Raw genomic sequence first — 19,752 nt, 5'->3', positions numbered from 1 at the left:
CGGACGGAAGATCTCTGTCTCCTCTCTGTACATCACCTTTCCAATAAAAATAAATAAATCTTTTTTTTTAAAGTGTATAGAAGGCCCTGGTGGTCTCCCCTGTAGTGCAACAGTCAACAGACTTACCTTAGAGAAACTAATTTAGGTTTAGTGTGTCTGAAGGTCTGTGTTGCCCTGTTACAACTCTGTCATAGACTGTTACATAGGAGCAGCCAGAGACACTGTCTAAACAATGGTTCGGTTGTATTTCAGTAAAACCTTTCTTGCAAGAACAAGGAGTGGACCAGGTTTGGCCAGTGGACCAGAGTGCTCACATCCGTTCCAGGTAATCCGCCAGGGAAGATCCGCTTCTGCCACGGGCTTTGCTGCTGGGATCTCCAGGTATGAGTTAGAGCTGTTGCATGTGTAGACTACAGCCATGACTGTTCATCAACCACTTCTTTGTGCTTGTCAGATTGGAGTCTCAAACTCACACTTCAACATGCTGCTTAGCACAACTTACACTGTTTGTGGCTCTGTTACATCTGCTGCTTCTTTAACTATCTTCTAATAGTCTGGCTGTCTTCTAACAACATTTTATTTGTTTGCATTGATTTATAGAATCTATAAATTCTTGAGGTAGACATTGTGCTGCAAAAGTTGAATGGCCACTTGGGACATCAGCCTTTCATATTAGCTTGTCTGAGTTCAAGTGCTTCCTCCAGAAGAAGCTCCTGGCTTTGGGTCGGCTTAGCTCCAACCAATGCGGCCACTCAGGGAGTGGAACCAGTGGATGGAAGCCCTTTGTCTCTGTAAATCTGACTTTCCAATAAAAATAAAGAAATACTTAAAAAAACAAAGAAAATTCTTAACATTGATGTTATTTTAATTCCAGTTTTAAGAATTTACCTGTCTGAAAGAGTGACAGAAAAAGAAAGGGATTTCCATCTGGATTCACTGTCCAATTTACTGCAGCTCAGGTGGAAACCAGGTGCCTAGAACTCCATCCTGGTCTCACATTACTGACAGGAGCCTAAGTACTTCAGCCATCATCTGCTGCCTTGCAAAGTGCATTAGTAGAAAGCTGGATTGGAAGCAGAACAACAAGAACTTAAAAACCAGCTTGCAGTATGGGATGCTGGCATAGTAAGTGGCCTTAACCCACTGTGCCACAATATAAGCCCCTCACCCCCATCAGCCTGTTCTTATGTTGGCTGACTCTGAACATATTTTAAATGCTAGCTTTTTAAAAAAGATTTATTTACTTTTATTGAAAAGTTAGATTTACAGAAAGAAGGAGATAAGAAAGATCCGTCTGCTGGTTCACTCCCCAAAAGGCTACAATGGTTGGAACTGAGCCAATCCAAAACCAGGAGCCAGGAGCGTCTGTGTCTCCCATTTGGATGCAGGATCCCAAGGCTTTGGGCCATCCATTATTGCTTTCTCAGGACACAAGAAGAGAACTGGATGGGAAGTGGAGCGGCCAGGATTAGAGCCAGCACCCACGTGGAATGCTGGCACTTGTAAGGTGAGGATATAGCCACTGAGCCATAGCAGCAGACCCAATGCTGTTTTTTAAATTGGTGTGCTGGGTGTTCTTAATGCTATGTAAAAATTCTTTCTTCAGGAACAGACATTGGAATAGCAATTAAGATGCCCTTGGAACATCCATTTCCCATGTCAGAGTGCCTGGTTCAAGTCCTGGCTGCTCTGCTTCCAGTACAATTTCCTGCTAATTTGCATCATGGAAGGCAGTTGGTAATGACTCAGGTATTTGGGTCCCAACCATTCACATTGGGACCCAGGTGGAGTTCCTTGCTTCAGGTATCAACCTGGCCCAGTCCTGGATGATGCTGGCTTTTGAAGAATGTATCAGTAAATGGAAGCGCTTTCTCTCTTCTTCCACCTACCCCATCATTCAAATAAAATAAGAACAAATACAAAAACTAAGGGAAAAAAAAACTCTCTCTCAGAAGGCCCCAGACCTGCAAGTCAGGTCATTGATTCATAACTCAGAAATTAACCTTACTAACAAGGCATTTTTTTCCTGAGGTATTCCCCAGATTCTTTTTTTTTTGCATGAAAATGAAATATTAGATCTTCTTAACTGTATAGAGTTTCAGTTCACATGAATGGTAAGAGTATGAGCAGTGTTGGGAGGAGGAGGAGTTTATTGATTGCTTTTCTCCAAGAAATGCAAGATTTTTCTAACAGGACACAAAGCATGGTGTAAGATTATTTGACATGTTGAGAAGTAGAAAATGGAAAAAACTATAATGGTTTGCCATTAGTTCATCAAGCATTTCCTGTTATAGTGCTGGCCATAAATGTATTGCTGAAGTGAGAAGGTAAGGCTGACATCAATGCATAGAGTTAAAATCCTTGGAACAGAGACCGTGCACCTGAGCTTTCTCTACTGACAGATTCCAGACCCAGCCAGAACAGACAGCAGGACACACAGTATGGGTTTGGCTTAGGGACAGACCATATTGATAGACATATAACTTATTTTCAAATAGTTAAAAAGGTTTTGGGAAGCTGAATTGAGCAATTTTCAAGCCTGGGCATGGTGTAAGTCTTCAAGTCTACTTGTGGAAACTGCTTTTTCTTTCACGTGTGGAGAACGTGACATCCAGTGGCCTTTCCACAGAAGCAGAACATCTAAAACACTCATTTAGGTGTTGGCTGTGTGTTCAGACACACTGAGCCAAGTGGTCTCAGTCAGTCAAGGAAGACAACATATAGTAACCAAACGGAGGATCTCCTGGGATTATTGGTCCTCTGCTGACATTCATCCTTCTTTCTTCTGTCTCAGGATTGTTGTGTGGACATAAAGAGAAGACTTCTTCCAGCCATGACTAGTAGTACCTCACTCGCTGAGCTGCAGTAACCATAAAATTGGGCCAAATATATGTGGGACAAATCCTGTTAGACATTGGACAGTATGTGGCATACGAGATCTGGGAAGCTCAAGAGGTAAGTCCTGTGAATGCCTTAGCCACAATGCTTAATGATGTTCTCCTGACTTCCACAATGAGCTCCTGTCCAGGCAGACTGCATGTTCTCATTGAACTGAGGAAGCAAAGCCAGTTTTGGAGGATCAGTGGCTGGAATTTATAGAGTAGGTCAACGGAAGAAAGAAAGTTAGGTAGAGAGTATTTCAAAGTTATGGGGCTTTTTTTTTTCTTCATCATAATTCTAATCGAAAATTACATTGTTCCCCAACTCATCGGATACATCTATTTTCATTTTATCTGAAAGGCAGAGAGAGTTGGACAGAGAGACATCTTCCATCCACTGATTCACTCCCCACAACAGCAAGAAATAGTTCTGGTGAGAACTAGGTGGCTAACATAAGTACTTGAGCCATTATCATTGCCTGCCAGTGTGTGCCTTAGTGGGAAGTTAGATGTGAATTGGAGTAGCCAGGACTGGATACAGGCACTCCAGTATGGGATGCAAACATCCCAAATGGCATCCTACGCATTGAACTAAATGCCTCCCTCTCATACAGATGTTTAAACTCCAAGTCTTAAGTTAATGGTGCTCAGAGCTGCTCCACTCGAAGGTGGAGCTTGCCCTGTAAGATAGAAGTGACACAGAACTAATCTGTTTCCTGATTCACCACAAGACCTTTCCTTTCTCTGCGCTCTAAACTGTTGCCTTTTCCTTAACAAACCTGACATCATCTTGCCTAAAGTCCAGGTAGGACTTCCCTGGGAGACAAGCTGCTTGGCTTAGCTGCAGCACTCTAATAGGCGCTCCCAGGCTGTGAGGGCAGGGATTCTAAAGGCTGAGCGGAGAGGCTGTTGGGGACCCAGTCTAGTCACAGTGTGGCACCAACACCTCATTAATACTCCAGGAGGGCCTGTCTTCATATTAAAATTTTGCTGTAGAATAAGGTCTTAAAAGCCTAATGCCAAACCCAGAAAATATCTACAGAAAAGATATTTTGAAAGTTGTCTTCTACCAATTTAGAGAGATTTGGGATATACATTAGACTAACATGATTAGTCTCAAAAAAAAAAAGAAAGAAAAGAAAAGAATGCCATTTCAGGCTACCTAACAGAATCAAGAGTTTATTATATTTAATCTGGCATACACTGTATGCAATGGAAAATTAATAAACATATGAAATTGTAACCCAAGATCCAGGAAAAAAGGATTCAGTAGAAACCAACAATGAAATTCCGTAAATGAAAAAAAAAAAAAGAAATTCCATAAATGATGATTTTTTTTTAAACAAAGATTTATTTTTATTTGAAAGGCAGATTTACAAAGATAAAAGTAGAGACCGATCTTCCATTCACTGGTTAACTCCTCCGATGGCTTGCAATGGCCAGAGCTGGACCAATTGGAAGACAGGAGTTTTTTCTGGGTCTCCCAAATGGGTGCAGGGTCCCAAAGACTTGGGCCGCCTTACACTGCTACCCCAGGCACATTACTGTAGAACAGAGCAGCCAGAACTTCAACTGGCCCCACAGCGTCAACAATGCAGGTGGGGGTTAGCCTCAAGGCTTGTGCTTTGCTGTGTTTTCACGGTAGTGGTGAGCTTTAGCTTCTAACGTGAACTCCTCTAAACATTTTTGTCAACCCGTGGAGTGGTTGTAAATTTCTTGCAATTGCGTTTGTCGTACAAATTATTTACTTGTGCATCACTCCCAAAGGATGGCTTTGCTGGGTACTGGTATTCTTGGTCAGCAATTTTTTGAAGACATTGAAAATTTCAACCTATTCTCTCTCCTGGCCTATAGGGTTGCAGCTGTTAATTCAATATGGCTTTCCTTATGGATATCTTGATACTTTGCTTTCCCTGCTTTCAGAATTCTCTGTCTTGGATTTTGTTTGATTTTACTTGTTAGGCTTGTCTCGGAGAGCGAGTGTTTATTCGCGTTCCTTTGGACTGCCTAGCCATGGATTTCTTTCAGGACTTTGCAGTTTCATATGCTTTTCCCTTCTTCTAGAACACCCAGAATGCGTATCTGATGGTGTCTTATAAATGTTAAAGGTCTTCCTCATTTTTTTTTTTAGCCTGAATAGGAAAAAAATAGTCTTTAAGTTCTGAAGCCTGCTCATTTCTACTAATGAGGCTTGAAACATATTTTAGTTTCATTCATTCAATGGTTTAGCTTTAAGATTTCAGGTTAAATTTTTTTATGATCTCTCTTTGGTAAATTTCTCATTGCTATCATAAACTGTCTTCCTAATGCTGTTGAATTATTATGATTTATCTTATTGGTTCCTTAAAAATTGTTTGGAGAGTGTGGGCATTGCGGTGCAGATTAAACCACTAGGTTGGAATGTTAACTTCTCATTTTGAAGTGCAGTTTGAGTCCTGGCTGCTTCACTTTCAGTCTGTATCCTTGCTATGCTTCTTGGAGACAGTGGGCAATGGCTGGAGTACTTTATTTTCTGCTACCCACTTGGGAGACTGAGGAGGAGGTCATGTCTCCTCACTCAGCCTGGCCCAGGCCTGGCTGTTGTGGCCACTTGGGGAGTGAGCCAGCAGATGGAAGCTCTTCCAATTAAATGTATAAATGAATCTTTTTTTGAACTTTATTTTTATTGGAAAGTCAGACATACAGACAGGAGGAGAGACAGAGAAGATGACCTTCCATTTGTTGATTCACCCCCGCAAGCAGTTGCAATGGCCAGAACTGTGCCGATCCAAAGCCAGGGACCCGGGACCACCTCTGAGTATCCCACGCGGGTGCAGGGTCCCAAGGCTTTGGGCTGTCCTCGACTGCTTTCCCAGGCCACAGGCAGGGAGCTGGATAGGAAGTGGAGCTGCAGGATTAGAGCTGGCAACCATATAGGATACTGGTGTGTGCAAGGCAAAGACTTTAGCTGCTAGGCTACCGCACTGGGGCCATAAATTAATCTTTAAAAAATATTCTTGTGATTCATCGATCTCAATTTCTTCATCTGTTGCTCAGGTTATTTTGTTGGTGACATCATGTTTATTTTCCCTTAATGTTTCCTGTGTCCCTATATTTTTTTAGCATGTCTAGTGAGTCAGTTAATCTTCCAGTTTTATGGCATGTTTTTTCTATTAAAGACTCCGTGCTGGTAATGTGTTCTAGGATGTTGATTGGATGTGCTGTATTTGCTGTGGTTCTAGATAAGCAATTTAGTGTTCCATGTAGCCGCTTCAGCTGTAATCAGTGTTGGGCTGAACTGCAGGGCTGATGGGATTGCATCCTTAGTTAGGGCAGATTCATGCCAGCTGTGTCCAGTGGTGGGCCATGCGAGTGCAAGAGCACCAGCCTGAGCCCAAGGGGTGTGCCAGGCGTGTCAGTGTCCCAGAGTCCCGGGCCAGCTTGCTCAGGGACGCCTACCCTCCTGCTTCCTGTGGAGAGGGCTCAGGGACAAGGCTGAGCATCTTGTAGGACCTCAGCAGGCTTTTGTTCTGTTTTTGAGGATTTATTTTAGAGGCTGATGCTGTGGCACAGCAAGTTAAGCTTCGCATGTGGTAACAGCATCCCATATAGGCACTGGTTCAAATCCTGGCTGCTTGACCTCTAATGGAACTCCCAGCTGACCTGGTAAGGAAGCAAAGGATGGTCCTAGTGTTTGGGTTCCTGTGCCCACGTGGGAGACCCAGGGAGGGCGCCTGGCTTCAGACCAGCCCAGCTCCAGCCCTTGGCCATTTAGTCAGTGAACCAGTGGATATAGGATTTTTCGCTGTCTCTGCTTCCCTATAACTCTACCTCTCAAATACAACTAGGTAAGTTTAAAAAACAAACAAACAAACAAAACCCTTATTTTTTAAATGGCAGAGTTACAGAGATGGACAATGAGATCTTCCAACTGCTATGTTACCTTCCAAATGGCAGCAGTGTCCAGAACTGGACCAGGTCAAAGTTGGAAGCCCAACCTTTTTATGCTTTTTAAACATTAAACAGTACCCTTTACTTATTAGAGTTTTAGAGAGAAAAGGAGATTGTCCAGTCACTGGTTCACTCCTCAAAATGGCCAGGGTTGAGCTGATCTGAAGTCAGGAGGCTGGAGTTTCTTCTCCGTCTCCCATGTGGGTGCAAGGAAACAAGGACTTGAGCTATCCTCCTCTGTTTTTGCAGCTATAAGCAGGGAGATGGATCGCAAGTGAAGCAGCCAGGATACTAAACATTGCCCTTATTGGATGCTAGTGCTTTCAGGGCGAATATTAGCTTGCTACACTACCACACGGCCCCTGGACCATCTGCTCTTTCCCAAGCACATTGGCAGAGAACTGGGTTGTAAATGGAACAGCCAGGACTCATGGGATGCAAGCTTCAGAAGCATGGCACTTTGTGCGAGACTCGCCTTCAGGCAGCTGCTGTCCTAGACTAAGAGCTGGGTCACAGTCGGGCACCCGGGACGTAGGCCGGTGCCAGTATGGCATGTCAAAACATGTTGTATGGCTTGTGTAATACAAAAGAAAATTTAAATTTTTTAAAGCCAAGAGTAAAATAAGGAAATGCTTGGGTCAGTGAAGTCAGACATTTTAAGACCTATGCTACAAGAAATGTTAATGTTCTTTAAGCTGAAGGAAAATATTACATAGAAATTGACAGGAAAGGAAAAAGCAGTGGAAATGACTTGCTCTGACAGCTGAAGTTTTACACATTAATGGGAGAATAGTTACAAAGAAGACCTTTTGTTAAACTAGTTTAGTTGTAAGTATAACGGATAATGTGAAAGTATAATATATCAAGTATAAAGCGGTACAGTATTGACTTTTGTTACAATCAGGTTCACCCATTCAAGGCTGGCTCTCAAAACTCAATGTAACAAAAAAGGAGGCAAAAAATAAGGTTTTTATTAAAAGTAGTTTAATATTATGTAAACTCTTCCGAAAGGTATATATATTTTAAACTACATCTAAAGACAAGTCAAAGAACATAACGTTTATAGTTAACTTTTTTCCTCCAAGTAGTCGGAATTGTTGGTCCATGTTTATTATCCACCTGAAGGAACTACCCCCATGTAGTCACAGGGCGCGGGCTGGCAAGTCGTTTTGCTTCCTGCGCTGCTGCTCCCCAGGTCCCGTTCCTGAGGGGCTGGCCTGTCTTCAGGAATGCTGGCCAACGCTCACAGGTCCAGCGGCCAGCGCACAGAGGGACTCTTCTCCACACTGGCCACCATGTCCTCGATGGCGTTCCAGTCGAGCTTGCTCAGGATGCTGCCTGTGCTCTCAGACACGCTGTCCGTGCCCCTGGCCCCAAAGGGCAGCTTTAGCTCTTCACCTTCAGTTGCTGACAAATCCTAGGAGATGGGGAAAACAGTCAGTTGTGGTCTTAGTTTTTTCCCTTCGGGACTATCTAAAATGTGAATCAAGGTTTCTGAAGGTTCTAGAGTTGCTCGTTCCTTAAGGGAAGGAAGCTGGCTATGGTCAGTCATGCCTGGACTGAAGGTACAGTGAACAGCATCTGACATAATCAGAGGGCACACATGGGATTTGGTACTGGTTATGAGATGTTACTATGGTTTCCTTGTTTTTTTAGTTTAAAAGCATAAACTAATGGGAGATTTGTGTGTGTTCTTTCTATTTAAATTTAACTTGGACGATTTTTCTCTGCTTTTCATCTGCTGGTTCACTTCTCAAATGCCTTCACCAGCTGCTGATGGCCCAGCTGAAGCCAGGAGCCTGGAATTCCTTCCAGGACATACTTGAGCCATCTGCTGCCTCCCAGAATATACCCCAGCAGGACACCGGCTTGGAAGTAGAGCTAAGACTCAAGTGCAGACACCCCGAAACGGGTGGGGCATCCAAAGCCCCCCAAGGCAAGGATTCCAGAAGGTAGGCGCTCCAGTATGACGCCAGAAGGTGCACACCTTAATCACAACTTCAAAATGATCCAACTCATCATTTGGTATTTCCACATTTCCTTCCCCCTAGAACAAAAAGTCAGCTGTAACACCAGAAAGTGCAGCCTAGACCGGCGCTTACCGGGGAGAGGGAGCCGTGCCTCCGCTGAAGGATCGCCTGGACTTCGGAAGGTAACGTCCAGGGACTCACCACGGCCTCCTCTCTCTCACACTCCACACGTGCCTCCTGCGTTCGCGGGACAAGCCCAGCACCTCCTCGTTTTATTGTATGTTGCCAACTATGATGTGCAACATTAGAACCTGAACTCAAGGGAAAAGAACAAAGCATAAATGAATGGAGACTGATATTAATTTGTTAATTTGTGACTTTCATCATTAAAACAAAAACAGCAGTCACATTTTACCTACAATGTGAGTTGTGAGTTCTGGATACAGTCCATTTAGAGATCTCAGATACCCTGTCTGGCAATGTGCAAGTAGAAACCGAATTCTGGCTACCTCTTTTTATTTGAAATAATGACAAGGAAGTTGAGGCAGGAAAAGGCAGAATTGGGGAGGTAGGAATGGGGAATTTTTCATATCCTGGTTTACTCACCAAATGGCTCTGATAGCAAGACCCAAGCCAGGACCAAGCAAGGAGCTTCAGCCAGGGTTGCAGGGGCCGAAGGATGGGGGCCATCTGGGCCATCATCTGCTGCTTGCCCAGGTGCACTGGAAGGGAGCTGCTAGGACTCAAACCAGCCTCCATATGGGATGCCAGCACTGCGGTGGAGGCTTTACCTACCATGCTACGACACCAGCCCCTCTGTTTATTTCTGACCATGTCAACTGGTCATTTGTCTTTCAGCCTACTACTATGTTGTAACACACTGATTTGTGTGTAACAACCAGCCTTGTATGCTGCGGATGAACCCTGCTTGATTAAACATTGGAAAGATGATACATGCTAATCAATAAACTTTCCAAAAGTTTAATTAACTTTGCTAATACTTTACTGAGTGTTTTTCCGTCAATATTCCCCAGTGGCTGTGTCAGGTAGTTTTTAAAACAATGCTAGAATCCCCAAATGTGTTCAGAGTATCCCCTTCAGCTCTATTTTTTGGGAGAGATTAAAAACTATTGATTTGGGGGGTTAGTGCATTGCCAACATCCCATATGGGCATCAGTTCAACTCCCGATACTTCACTTCCAATCCAGCTCTATGATAATGGGCTGGGAAAGCAGCGAAGGATGGCCCAAGTGCTGGAAGACCAGCAGTAGCTCCTGGCTGATGGCTTCACACCAGCCCAGTCCCGGCTGCTGAGGGCATTTGGGGAGTGAACCACTGGGTGGGAAATATCTTGTCCATCCTCACACCAATTCTACCTTTCAAATAAAAACAAATGTTTACTAAAAAACTTCTGATATACTGATATTCGTCTTTAAAAGTTTATTGTTTATTTAGCTATAGAGACATTTGGTGCTAAACTTTTTGTTGGAGTTTTAAATCTTAAATCTCTTATTGATCTATCTAGGCTTTCTGATCCAAACTTAGTAGACTGTCTGTCCAGGAATTATTCAATTTCCTCCATTCAATTATTAAACTGGCATAGAATAGTTCCTTTTGACCCATACTTTTAGTTTATGAAATCTCTGCATAATTATTCCCACTATCAGCTCTGAATTTACATATTTAAGTTCATCTAAGATCTTGTCAGTTTTTTACTGTCTCAAAAATCTAGGTTCATGGGTATTTTCTATGGCTTCTCTGTTCTCTAGCATTCTTATATCCTCCTCTCTTCGAGTTGAGTTTTTTTCTGTTGTTCAGGCACAGTGTTAGTCCATCTGGGGGTGCAGCAATGGAGGGGAGAAGGTGATTGACCCTTCATCCACTGGCCAACTCTCCCAGTGACCGGGACAGCCAGCTAGAGCAAGGCTGAAGCCAGGGGGTCAGAACTTCATCTGTGTCTCAGAAGGTGGACAAGGAACGAAGGTAGACCTCAGTGTGGGATGAGGTGTCCCCAGTGACAGGTGAATGACAGGATGTCACAGAACTGCAACCTGCCTGCCGTCTTTTTTAATACAGAATTTACCTCTGTTGGCTTCCCTCATGGAAATCTGCAGCATGGGCCCGGCACGGTAGCCTAGTGGCTAAATCCTTATCTTGCATCTGCTGGGATCCCACATCAGCACCGGTTCATATCCTGGTGGTTCTACTTCCCTTCGGGCTCAGCAAAGCAGTCAAGGATGGCCCAAACCCTTTGGATCTTGCTCCTGTCTGGGAGACTCACAAGAAGCTCCTGGTTTGGATCGGCTCAGTTCTGGCCATTGCAGCCACTTGAGGAATGAGCCAGGTGACAGAATCTTTCAACTCCTGTCTCTGTGAATCTGCAGGGTCCCAAAGTCTTGGGCCATCCTCTACTGCTTTCCCAGGCCATGAGGTGGCAGCTCTCCATGGAAATGGAGCAGCCAGGATACTAGCAGGTGCCCATATAGGATCCAAGTGAATGCAAGGTGAAAATTTAGCCACTAGGCTATTGGGCCAGGTTTATTCTTGCATTTTTTCAGACTTATTTTATGTCCCAACTTAAAAACTACCCTGAATAATGTTTAAGATATACTAAGAAGGATATGTATTCTTTTGATGTTGGATGGAGTCTACGGCCATGCCACCCTGAACGCGCCCGATCTCTGATGTTGGATGGAAAGCTCTATATATTAACTGTTCACTCCATTTTTGCCTCTAGTATAGTTTAATTCCTTGGTAATTTTCTGTTTGGTTGTCTATTGTTCAAAGTTTAATTATTGAAAAATTAAGTTTACACGAAATTTGCCCAAGGTTACAGAGTAGGTGGTGAAGTAGGACTCCAAATGAAATAACCGCTAAGCAGCTTCTCTGAATCACTGTACAACACAGCCACCCTTCATTCTAGAATGTTTGGACTTTTTTATTTTTATGATTTTAGGGTTAGCACCAAATTTTTTAAAAGATTATTTTATGCTTACCTCTTTGGAGGGTGACTGGGGACCTCATAGGCTTCCTTCCTGCAGGTTTGGCACTGCCAGCTCTTTCTTGTGTGGTCCAGGTGGCGGATCCTGCAAAGACACACTTCTACAGCCTTATGTGCAAACAGGACTTGCCACAGAACATACTGGCGAGGCCTTGCAAACAGAAGCCTGACCCCTCTGTCTGTGCCCAAGCCCTGCTCCCAGTAGGAGCCGTAACTGGTGCTTGATCTGAACCAAAGAAGCCAAGCCAAGCGAATCCCCGAGTATGAAGGCTAGCATCCTTTGTCAAGCTAACTGTGTTCAACATCACTGGCGACTGGAACAGCCAGGGCTATAAGAAACCTAGGAGCAGGGAACACTTAGGTCAATGCCTCAGTTAAATTTTATCAAGAGAATGATTAAGGATTCTTAAAATCCGCAACAACCATTTGCTATCTATGTTATAGAGAATATTTTTTGTACTCCTTAATAACTATGAGGTCTTTTTTTTTTTAAGGTTTCTATTTATTTGCCGGGTGGAAGATGGTATCTGTTGACAGAGACGCCTGCATGTGCTGTTCATGTTCCCAAAGGCTTCCTCTGGGTCTCTCACAGGTACAGGGTCCCCAAGTTTGGGGCCATTCTCTACTTCTTTCCCAAGCCGTAAGCAGGGAGCTGTATGGGAAGCAGAGCAGCTTTAACACGAACCAGTGCCCATATGGGATCCTGGCGTGTGCAAGGCAAGGATTTAACCACTGAACTATCACGCAAGGCCTGGTTTTTTTTTTTTTTTTGTAAGGCTTTGGGCCATCCTTGACTGCTCTCCCAGGCCACAAGCAGGGAGCTGGAAGGGAAGCAGGGCCACCGGAATTAGAACTGGCACTCATATGGGTTCCTGGGCACATGCAAGGTGAGGACTTTAGCTGTGAGGCTACCGCACGGGCCCCTCTCATCTTTAAAATAATACAACAGAACCTATTTCATAAGATTATAGTTGAAGAGTTTAAAAAGAACTTGGCTCATAAGTTAGCTGTTATGAATTTTAGCTGTATCTATTTTGAATGTGTAATAATTTTATAAATACATTGTACTTTAGTGATCAAACCCCAAATACGGGAAAATTTGTTAAAGGCAGGCTGAGGGACTAGCATTATGGCATAGTGGGTAAAGCCACTTCCTGCAAGGCCAACATGTCAAATAGGCGACATTTTGACTACTGGCTGTCCCACCTTTTTTTTTAAGGAGTTCATATTCAAAAAATTATTTTTATTGCAAAGTCAGATAAATAGGAATAGAGACAGAGAAGATCTGTCCACTGGTTTACTCCCTAAGTAGCCACCAGAGCTGAAGCTGAGCTGATCTGAAGCCAAGAGCTTCCTCTGGGTCTCCCACAGGGGTGCAGGGTCCCAAGGCTTTGGGCCATCACTACTGGTTTCCCAGGCCACAAGCAGGCAGCTGGATGAGAAGTGGAGCAGCCGGGACACGAACCAGCAGATCTCAGCACTTGCAAGCTGAGGATTTAACCATTGAGCCATTGTGCCGGGCTCTCCTCTATTTTTCAAATACAATTTTAAAAGGATTCCTAGGGCCTGCTTATTCTAAAGCCAGGACACAAAATCCTCCTCTAGCTATGTCTATCGATCTCTGACTCTGTATTGAAATCAGAGTTCCTTTTTTGCTAAGATTCACAGCCTTTCTTGATAACACATCTTCATAGACAAGAAGGAAGTGATCCAAATTACACAAGACAGAAAGGCTGTTAATTCTTACCATGTGCCCAAGGTGAACTCTGAAGTTGCCCAAAAGGTTTCTTCTTATTGGTGCAACTTGGTTTTCTTGTATATCTGCATTTTCCAGGTCGGTTTACTGGACAGCTGTGACTGTGCTGATTCTCCCTAAAGTAGATTGTCGTGTTGTTAAAAGTTTATATCAGCTACATGTCCACATTTAACAAGTCCGTCCACTTGATACTGCTTATTCTGTGCCTCAGTGACAATGTACAAAACCCTCAACCAATGATCCTTGAACCTCAAACCTCATTCCGTTTCTCAGGACGTGTTTAGTAATCTCTCCCTATTTCTGATCTTTATGTATTTGGCAGCTATGCATGTGCACGCTTCCCCCGTACATTCTAGAAGAGGCTCAAAGGAGATCTCTGGTATTCAGAGTCCATTCCAAGTGACACATGAGTGATGACAGTGTGTTAGTGGCATTTCCTCTAGCCACTCAAGTTATGCAAGTATTAATTCTAATACATTTTTTTGTCAAAGGAAGTAATTTTTAACACTGTGTACTCCCAACTCATGTTCACATCACAAGACATAATTTGCATACATACTTATTTGCCATAAGAATTTTTCCAATTTTTATTTTTAAAAAATGACACAATTATGTATTTATTAATCACTTATGCACACTAATTTTCTCTAGCATTCTGCTCAATTCCTGCCTAATGACTCCCTCCAAACTTGCTGCAAGCGAAATTACACATACATAGTAATATCTATGCTTCCAGTGAGATTGACAGCAGAGTGGGAAGGGAATCAGAAAGAACTGGTTAGCTCATGGAGACTTGCCGGTTCTATGAGCGACAATGACAAAAAGTAGTAGCAAAATTACGGAAGCAAATTTTAACAAAACAGGCATACTGAAGTGCTTTATTAAACCTTACTTAGAAAATTAATACCATTTTTTTGCTTATTTCCTTAATTCTACAAACCTAAAAAACTTCATGTTTACGTAGCTATTATTTTCTTTTCCATCTTAACTTTAGGTAGGTGGAAAACATGTGGTTACAAACTGTCACGTTTCTCATCAGGGCTGCGCACAGCCAGACGGACAGGCTGACCTCGTCTTACCTCCTTGGAGAAGGGCAATGGTGCCACCTGGGGGACGGCGCCGGGCTGGGTTTGGGGGGCGGTGGTGTGTGTGTGGCTCCCGGGAGCTGAGCTGACTCAGACAGCAGTTCGTTCATCAGAGTGTATGCCTGTGAGATCCGACGGTTGTAGTGGTCACACAGCAGCAACCTTCGGGCAAACATGAAGCATCGTTTACTTCACACTCTAGTTTCTTGAGGACACACAGCACTTCAAGAGGAACTGGCATTTGCGCTTTTACTTCCTCAGTGTTTTCAAAGTCTCTTGTTCATCAGTCTGCAGCAAGTGCATCACTGACAGTACTTGTACTTTGGACAGTTCCCGAAAGTACGGCACTGGGGTTGGAATGGGGACAGCAAAGGTAAGTCGTAACAACTGTTGGGAAGAAATATTTGAAAGCAAATTCTAGAAATAGCTGGAAGTGAGTCAAATGGTTTTCCTTGCAGTGATATATCCTGCAGTTTTCTGTTTATCAACAAAAAAGAGAATATTCTGGAAAACAGAATTCTTCAGGCATTTTCTAAGCTGAGGGAGAACGGGCTCCAGGAAACACTCAGGGTGCAGCCACACTCACCTGTCTTTTTCGCGCTTCATCTTTTGCCTCAGTCTGATTTCCCTTGAGGTCATATAAAACTGCCAAGAAATAACCTGTTAGTGCCTTCCTAGTCACTGAATCACTAGGTGGGATTCTGCTCCTAGGAAACAGTGTAAACATTTGATGAAGCCCCCTAACCTAGCTAGCACAAAACATGAAAATACTAAAATTTGTAAGTTAAAGTAAAACCGGCCCCTCACCCCCGCAAAATACAGGAAGGAAAAAAGAATCTCAAAGCCTCTAGGCCTTGACCCTTCGCACCCTAATCAAATATGTAAAAAGAACCAAAAATAAAATTTATACAACTAACAAAAAAGTAAAATCCAACTTAATAAATGTAATGCAGTTTGTTTTACTAGCTATTGCATTACTGCAAAAGGGGAGTTGTTACCTGTATTAAAATCAGAAAAAAAGGAATATTTTTTAAAGATTTATTTATTTTTCATTACAAAGTCAGATATACAGAGAAGAGGAGAGACAGAGAGAGGAAGATCCTCCATCCAATGATTCACTCCCCAAGTGAGCACAACGGCCGGTGCTGCGCCGATCCGATGCCGGGAACCAGGAACCTCTTCCAGGTCTCCCACGCGGGTGCAGGGTCCCAAAGCTTTGGGCTGTCCTCGACTGCTTTCCCAGGCCACAAGCAGGGAGCTGGATGGGAAGTGGAGCTGCCGGGATTAGAACCGGCCCCCTATGGGATCCTGGGGCGTTCAAGGCAAGGACTTAAGCTGCTAGGTCACGGTGCCGGGCCCAAAAAGGAATATTTTATGAAAGGAAATTCTTATGTTATACTCACTCTTATGAGTGGTCTGACCAAGAACTTAGGTGAAGAAAAAATGAGTCAGACATTTGCAACCACCCTTTCGGGGTCTGGCATCATGGTAGGCCTCTACCTGCATTGCAGGCAACCAATATGGGTGCCAGTTCGAGTCTTGCTTGCTCCACTTCCAGTCCCACTCCCTGCTGGTGGCCTGGGGAGAACTGAAGGAAGCTCCTGGCTTCCAGCTTCAGAATGGTCCAGCTCTATCTCTCCTTCTCTCTGTATATCTGCCTTTCCAATAAAAATAACTAAATCTTAAAAGAAATTGGTCCAGGGGTTTGGGCACCTGCACATACATGGGAGATACAGATGGAGTTAGCAGTGGCAGGCTGCAGCCTGGCCCAGTCCTGGCTATTGGGGCTAGTTGCAAAATGAACTAGAGGAGAGAAGAACTCTGTATCAGTTTGTCTTTCAAAAAATAAAAGCAATCTTTTCAAAAACTTATTTAAGGCAGAGTTCCAACACAGAGAGAACGACACATAGCGAGATCCTCCATCCACTGGTTCTCTCCCGTGAGTACAGAGGCCCAGGCACATAGGTCATCCTCCACTGCTTCCCTAGGCACATCAGTAGGTAGCTGAACTCAAAGTGGAGCAGCAGGGACTCAGAACTTATACTCATGGCACTGGTCCCTTAAAGGAAGTTTTTTGAAAGGGTTAGAGAGACACATAAAGGGTTAGAGAGACACATCCATTGGTTCACTCCCCAAAAGGCTGCAATGGCCAGAGCAGAGCCAGTCCGAAGCCAGGAGCTTCTTCTGGGTCTCCCACATGGATGCAGGGTCCCCACACTGAGCCTTCCTCCACTGCTTCCCTAGGCCACCAGCAGGGAGATGGATCAGAAGTGGAGCATCTGGGACTCGAATCGGTGCCCCTATGGGATGCCACCACCACAGATGGAGGATTAGCTTGTGTACCAGTCCCTGAAATCTTTATAAAGTAACCTCCCCAACACACACACACACACAGTCACTATTCTGCAGGTACGTGATTGGACAATGTTACTTTTAAAATTCTTCGTAGATAACTAATGCAGAACGTTTGAAACATCGTTTATACATACAGTCATCCAGCTGCTACTGACTCCCACCCACTGAGCCTCCGTGAGTGCTACAACCATGAGACTGGGCAAACAAGCAGGCACTGGAGCTAGTTTAAGCAAGAGCATGGTCTGTACAAAATCCTGCTACACTTTCTGAAAAATCTTAACTTTTCTGACTAGAGAAAAATACTGACTTTTCTGATTAAAAAAATTCACCCAAATTACACAAACCCTTTTCTTGAGTATCTGACAGGAGCAAACCAGACACAGCTTCTGGGTCTTGGCACCAAAACAAAAACTCCAGGCACGCTCTATGATGACCCCATCGCCCCGACCTGCAGACTCACTGGGTTGCTTCGGGAACAGAAGGGCGCATGCTCTTGCCCTCGCTTCTCCGCCAGCTCACTCAGGTACTCTGCCATCCTTTCTTTCCGCTTCCTTTTCATCCACACTTGGATCTCTCTCCTCTCCTTCTCAGTTCTTTGTGGACGTTTGCCAGAACGCTGAATCCTGAGATGTAGAAAAAACGAGGTTTCACTGGCTCCTAAATTTTCATGTACACAGCAGATATCATGACTAACCAGCATTTAGTTTGAGAGTCCGCCCCTCCTGGAAAGCAGTCACCCGGACCTGCAAGTCAGTCAGTCCAGTCAGTCCCGGAAACTCGCTGAAAAAGGGGTTCATAGAAAGACCAACACCTGGGCCCGGCACCGTGACCTAGCAGCTAAAGTCCTCGCCTTGAACTCCTCGGGACCCCTTAGGGGGCTGGTTCTAATCCCGGCAGCTCCACTTCCCATCCAGCTCCCTGCTTGTGGCCTGGGAAAGCAGTCGAGGACGGCCCAATGCATTGGGACCCTGCACCCGCGTGGGAGACCTGGAAGAGGTTCCTGGTTCCCGGCTTCGGATCGGCATAGCACCAGCCATTGTGCTCACTTGGGGAGTGAATCATCGGATGGAGGATCTTCCTCTCTCTCTCTCTCTCTCTCTCCTCTCTGTATATCTGACTTTGTAATAAAAATAAATAAATCTTTAAAAAAAAAAAAAGAAATACCAACACCTGCTTTCAATTCTACCTTCCTCAAACCCTATGAGTGGTTCCTTTTTTAAAAAGGTTTACTTATGGGCCCGGCGGCGTGGCCTAACGGCTGGAGTCCTCGCCTTGAAAGCCCCGGGATCCCATATGGGCGCCGGTTCTAGTCCCGGCAGCTCCACTTCCCATCCAGCTCCCTGCTTGTGGCCTGGGAAGGCAGTTGAGGACGGCCCAATGCACTGGGACACTGCACCTGCGTGGGAGACCCGGAAGAGGTTCCAGGTTCCCGGCTTCGGATTGGCGCGCACCTGCCCGTTGAGGCTCACTTGGGGAGTGAATCATCGGACGGAGGATCTTCCTCTCTGTCTCTCCTCCTCTGTGTATATCTGGCTGTAATAAAATGAATAAATCTTAAAAAAAAAAAAAAAAAAAAAAAAAGTTTACTTATTTGCTTGTTTAAAAGGCAGAGTGAGGGAAATGAATAAATCTTAAAAAAAAAAAAAAAAAAAAAAAAGTTTACTTATTTGCTTGTTTAAAAGGCAGAGTGAGGGGCTTGGCGCAGCAGTCTAGTGCCTAACGCCTTGCCGTGCACATGCCAGGATCCCATATGGGCTAATCCCAGAAGCCCTGCTTCCCATCCAGCTCCCTGCTTCTGGCTTGGGAAAGCAGTTGAGGATGACCCAAAGCCTTGGGACCCTGCACTTGAATGGGAGACCTGGAAGAGGCTACTGGCTCCTGGACTCAGATTGGCACAGCTCCAGCCGTTATGGCCACTTGGGGATTGAATCAGTAGACTGAAGATCTTCCTGTCTCTCCTCTCTGCGTAATAAATCTTAAAAAAAAAAAAAAAAGACAGAGTGACAGAGGCACAGGGAGAGAGGACTTCCATCTGCTGGTTCGATTCCTGAATGGCTACAATAGGTGGTGCTGGGCCAGGCTGAGGCCATGAGTGAGGAACTCTGGGCCTCCCACACAGGGCCAGGGGACACAAGCACTTGGGTCATTGCTGCTTTCCCAGGCACAGTAGCAGCGAGCTGGCTCAGAAGCAGGGTGGCTGGGACTGAACCACAACACTTGGGTCCCTTGCTTGGGTCTCAACACAAGCGGCCTCCCACCTTGGCTCCTTTCCTGCCCTGCCTTTCACTCTCTCAGATCTCCGTTTTGGACTCTGATCTATCTTTTATGTCCCAGACCCCCTCACTTCCTGCGGTATACAGGAGACTTTTGCAAGCAGCAAGCTCTTCTGGGTCTCTCCAGCTCCTGTTGGTAACAAGATTCTAGAACACAGAGTCTGGCCATACCACTGACTACCCTGGCAGGAGTGTTTGGGTTGGCCCATTCTGCAGGACACAGGGGACTCGTGGTGACTCTGGATCAGGTCTGACCACCTTTCCAGCGCTGTCTGTAGTTCTGGCCTGCACTAGCCTCTCTGCCCTCTCTCCTAAACAAGCACTGCTCACACCCTCCCCAAGCTCTGACGCCTGTTACCACTCCCGATTTCTCCCTCTACTCACACGTACTTCACCAGTCTGTTCTGTACCTGATCTTATTAGGGCTCCTGGTTTTTTACTTTTAGAGGATCCAAACTAATGCAAATTGAATCTGGAGTAGCTTGTGAAAATGAGCAGTGTGA

The 19,752-nt window shown here is 44.7% G+C and overlaps 1 protein-coding gene across 1 annotated transcript in view; it reads right to left on the bottom strand.

The window, feature by feature from the left end:
- Positions 1 to 7,921: 7,921 nt before the first annotated feature.
- CPLANE1 (ciliogenesis and planar polarity effector complex subunit 1) overlaps positions 7,922 to 19,752 on the bottom strand; it is a 94,816-nt gene continuing 82,985 nt past the window's right edge. Inside the window, exons 49-55 of the mRNA XM_058680127.1 lie at positions 17,437 to 17,599; positions 15,208 to 15,266; positions 14,616 to 14,783; positions 13,528 to 13,652; positions 11,776 to 11,865; positions 8,912 to 9,090; positions 7,922 to 8,226 (exon numbers count right to left, since the gene is read on the bottom strand). Of these exons, the coding sequence (XP_058536110.1) occupies positions 8,053 to 8,226; positions 8,912 to 9,090; positions 11,776 to 11,865; positions 13,528 to 13,652; positions 14,616 to 14,783; positions 15,208 to 15,266; positions 17,437 to 17,599 (958 nt within the window). The 3' untranslated portion in view covers positions 7,922 to 8,052. The remainder of the gene's footprint in view (positions 8,227 to 8,911; positions 9,091 to 11,775; positions 11,866 to 13,527; positions 13,653 to 14,615; positions 14,784 to 15,207; positions 15,267 to 17,436; positions 17,600 to 19,752) is intronic.

The sequence above is a fragment of the Ochotona princeps genome, chromosome 23, assembly GCF_030435755.1.
Source record: "Ochotona princeps isolate mOchPri1 chromosome 23, mOchPri1.hap1, whole genome shotgun sequence".
Taxonomy (NCBI): Eukaryota; Metazoa; Chordata; class Mammalia; order Lagomorpha; family Ochotonidae; genus Ochotona; species Ochotona princeps.
The sequence above is the reverse complement of the archived record's forward strand: the minus strand, read 5'-3'. Positions and strand labels throughout refer to the sequence as shown.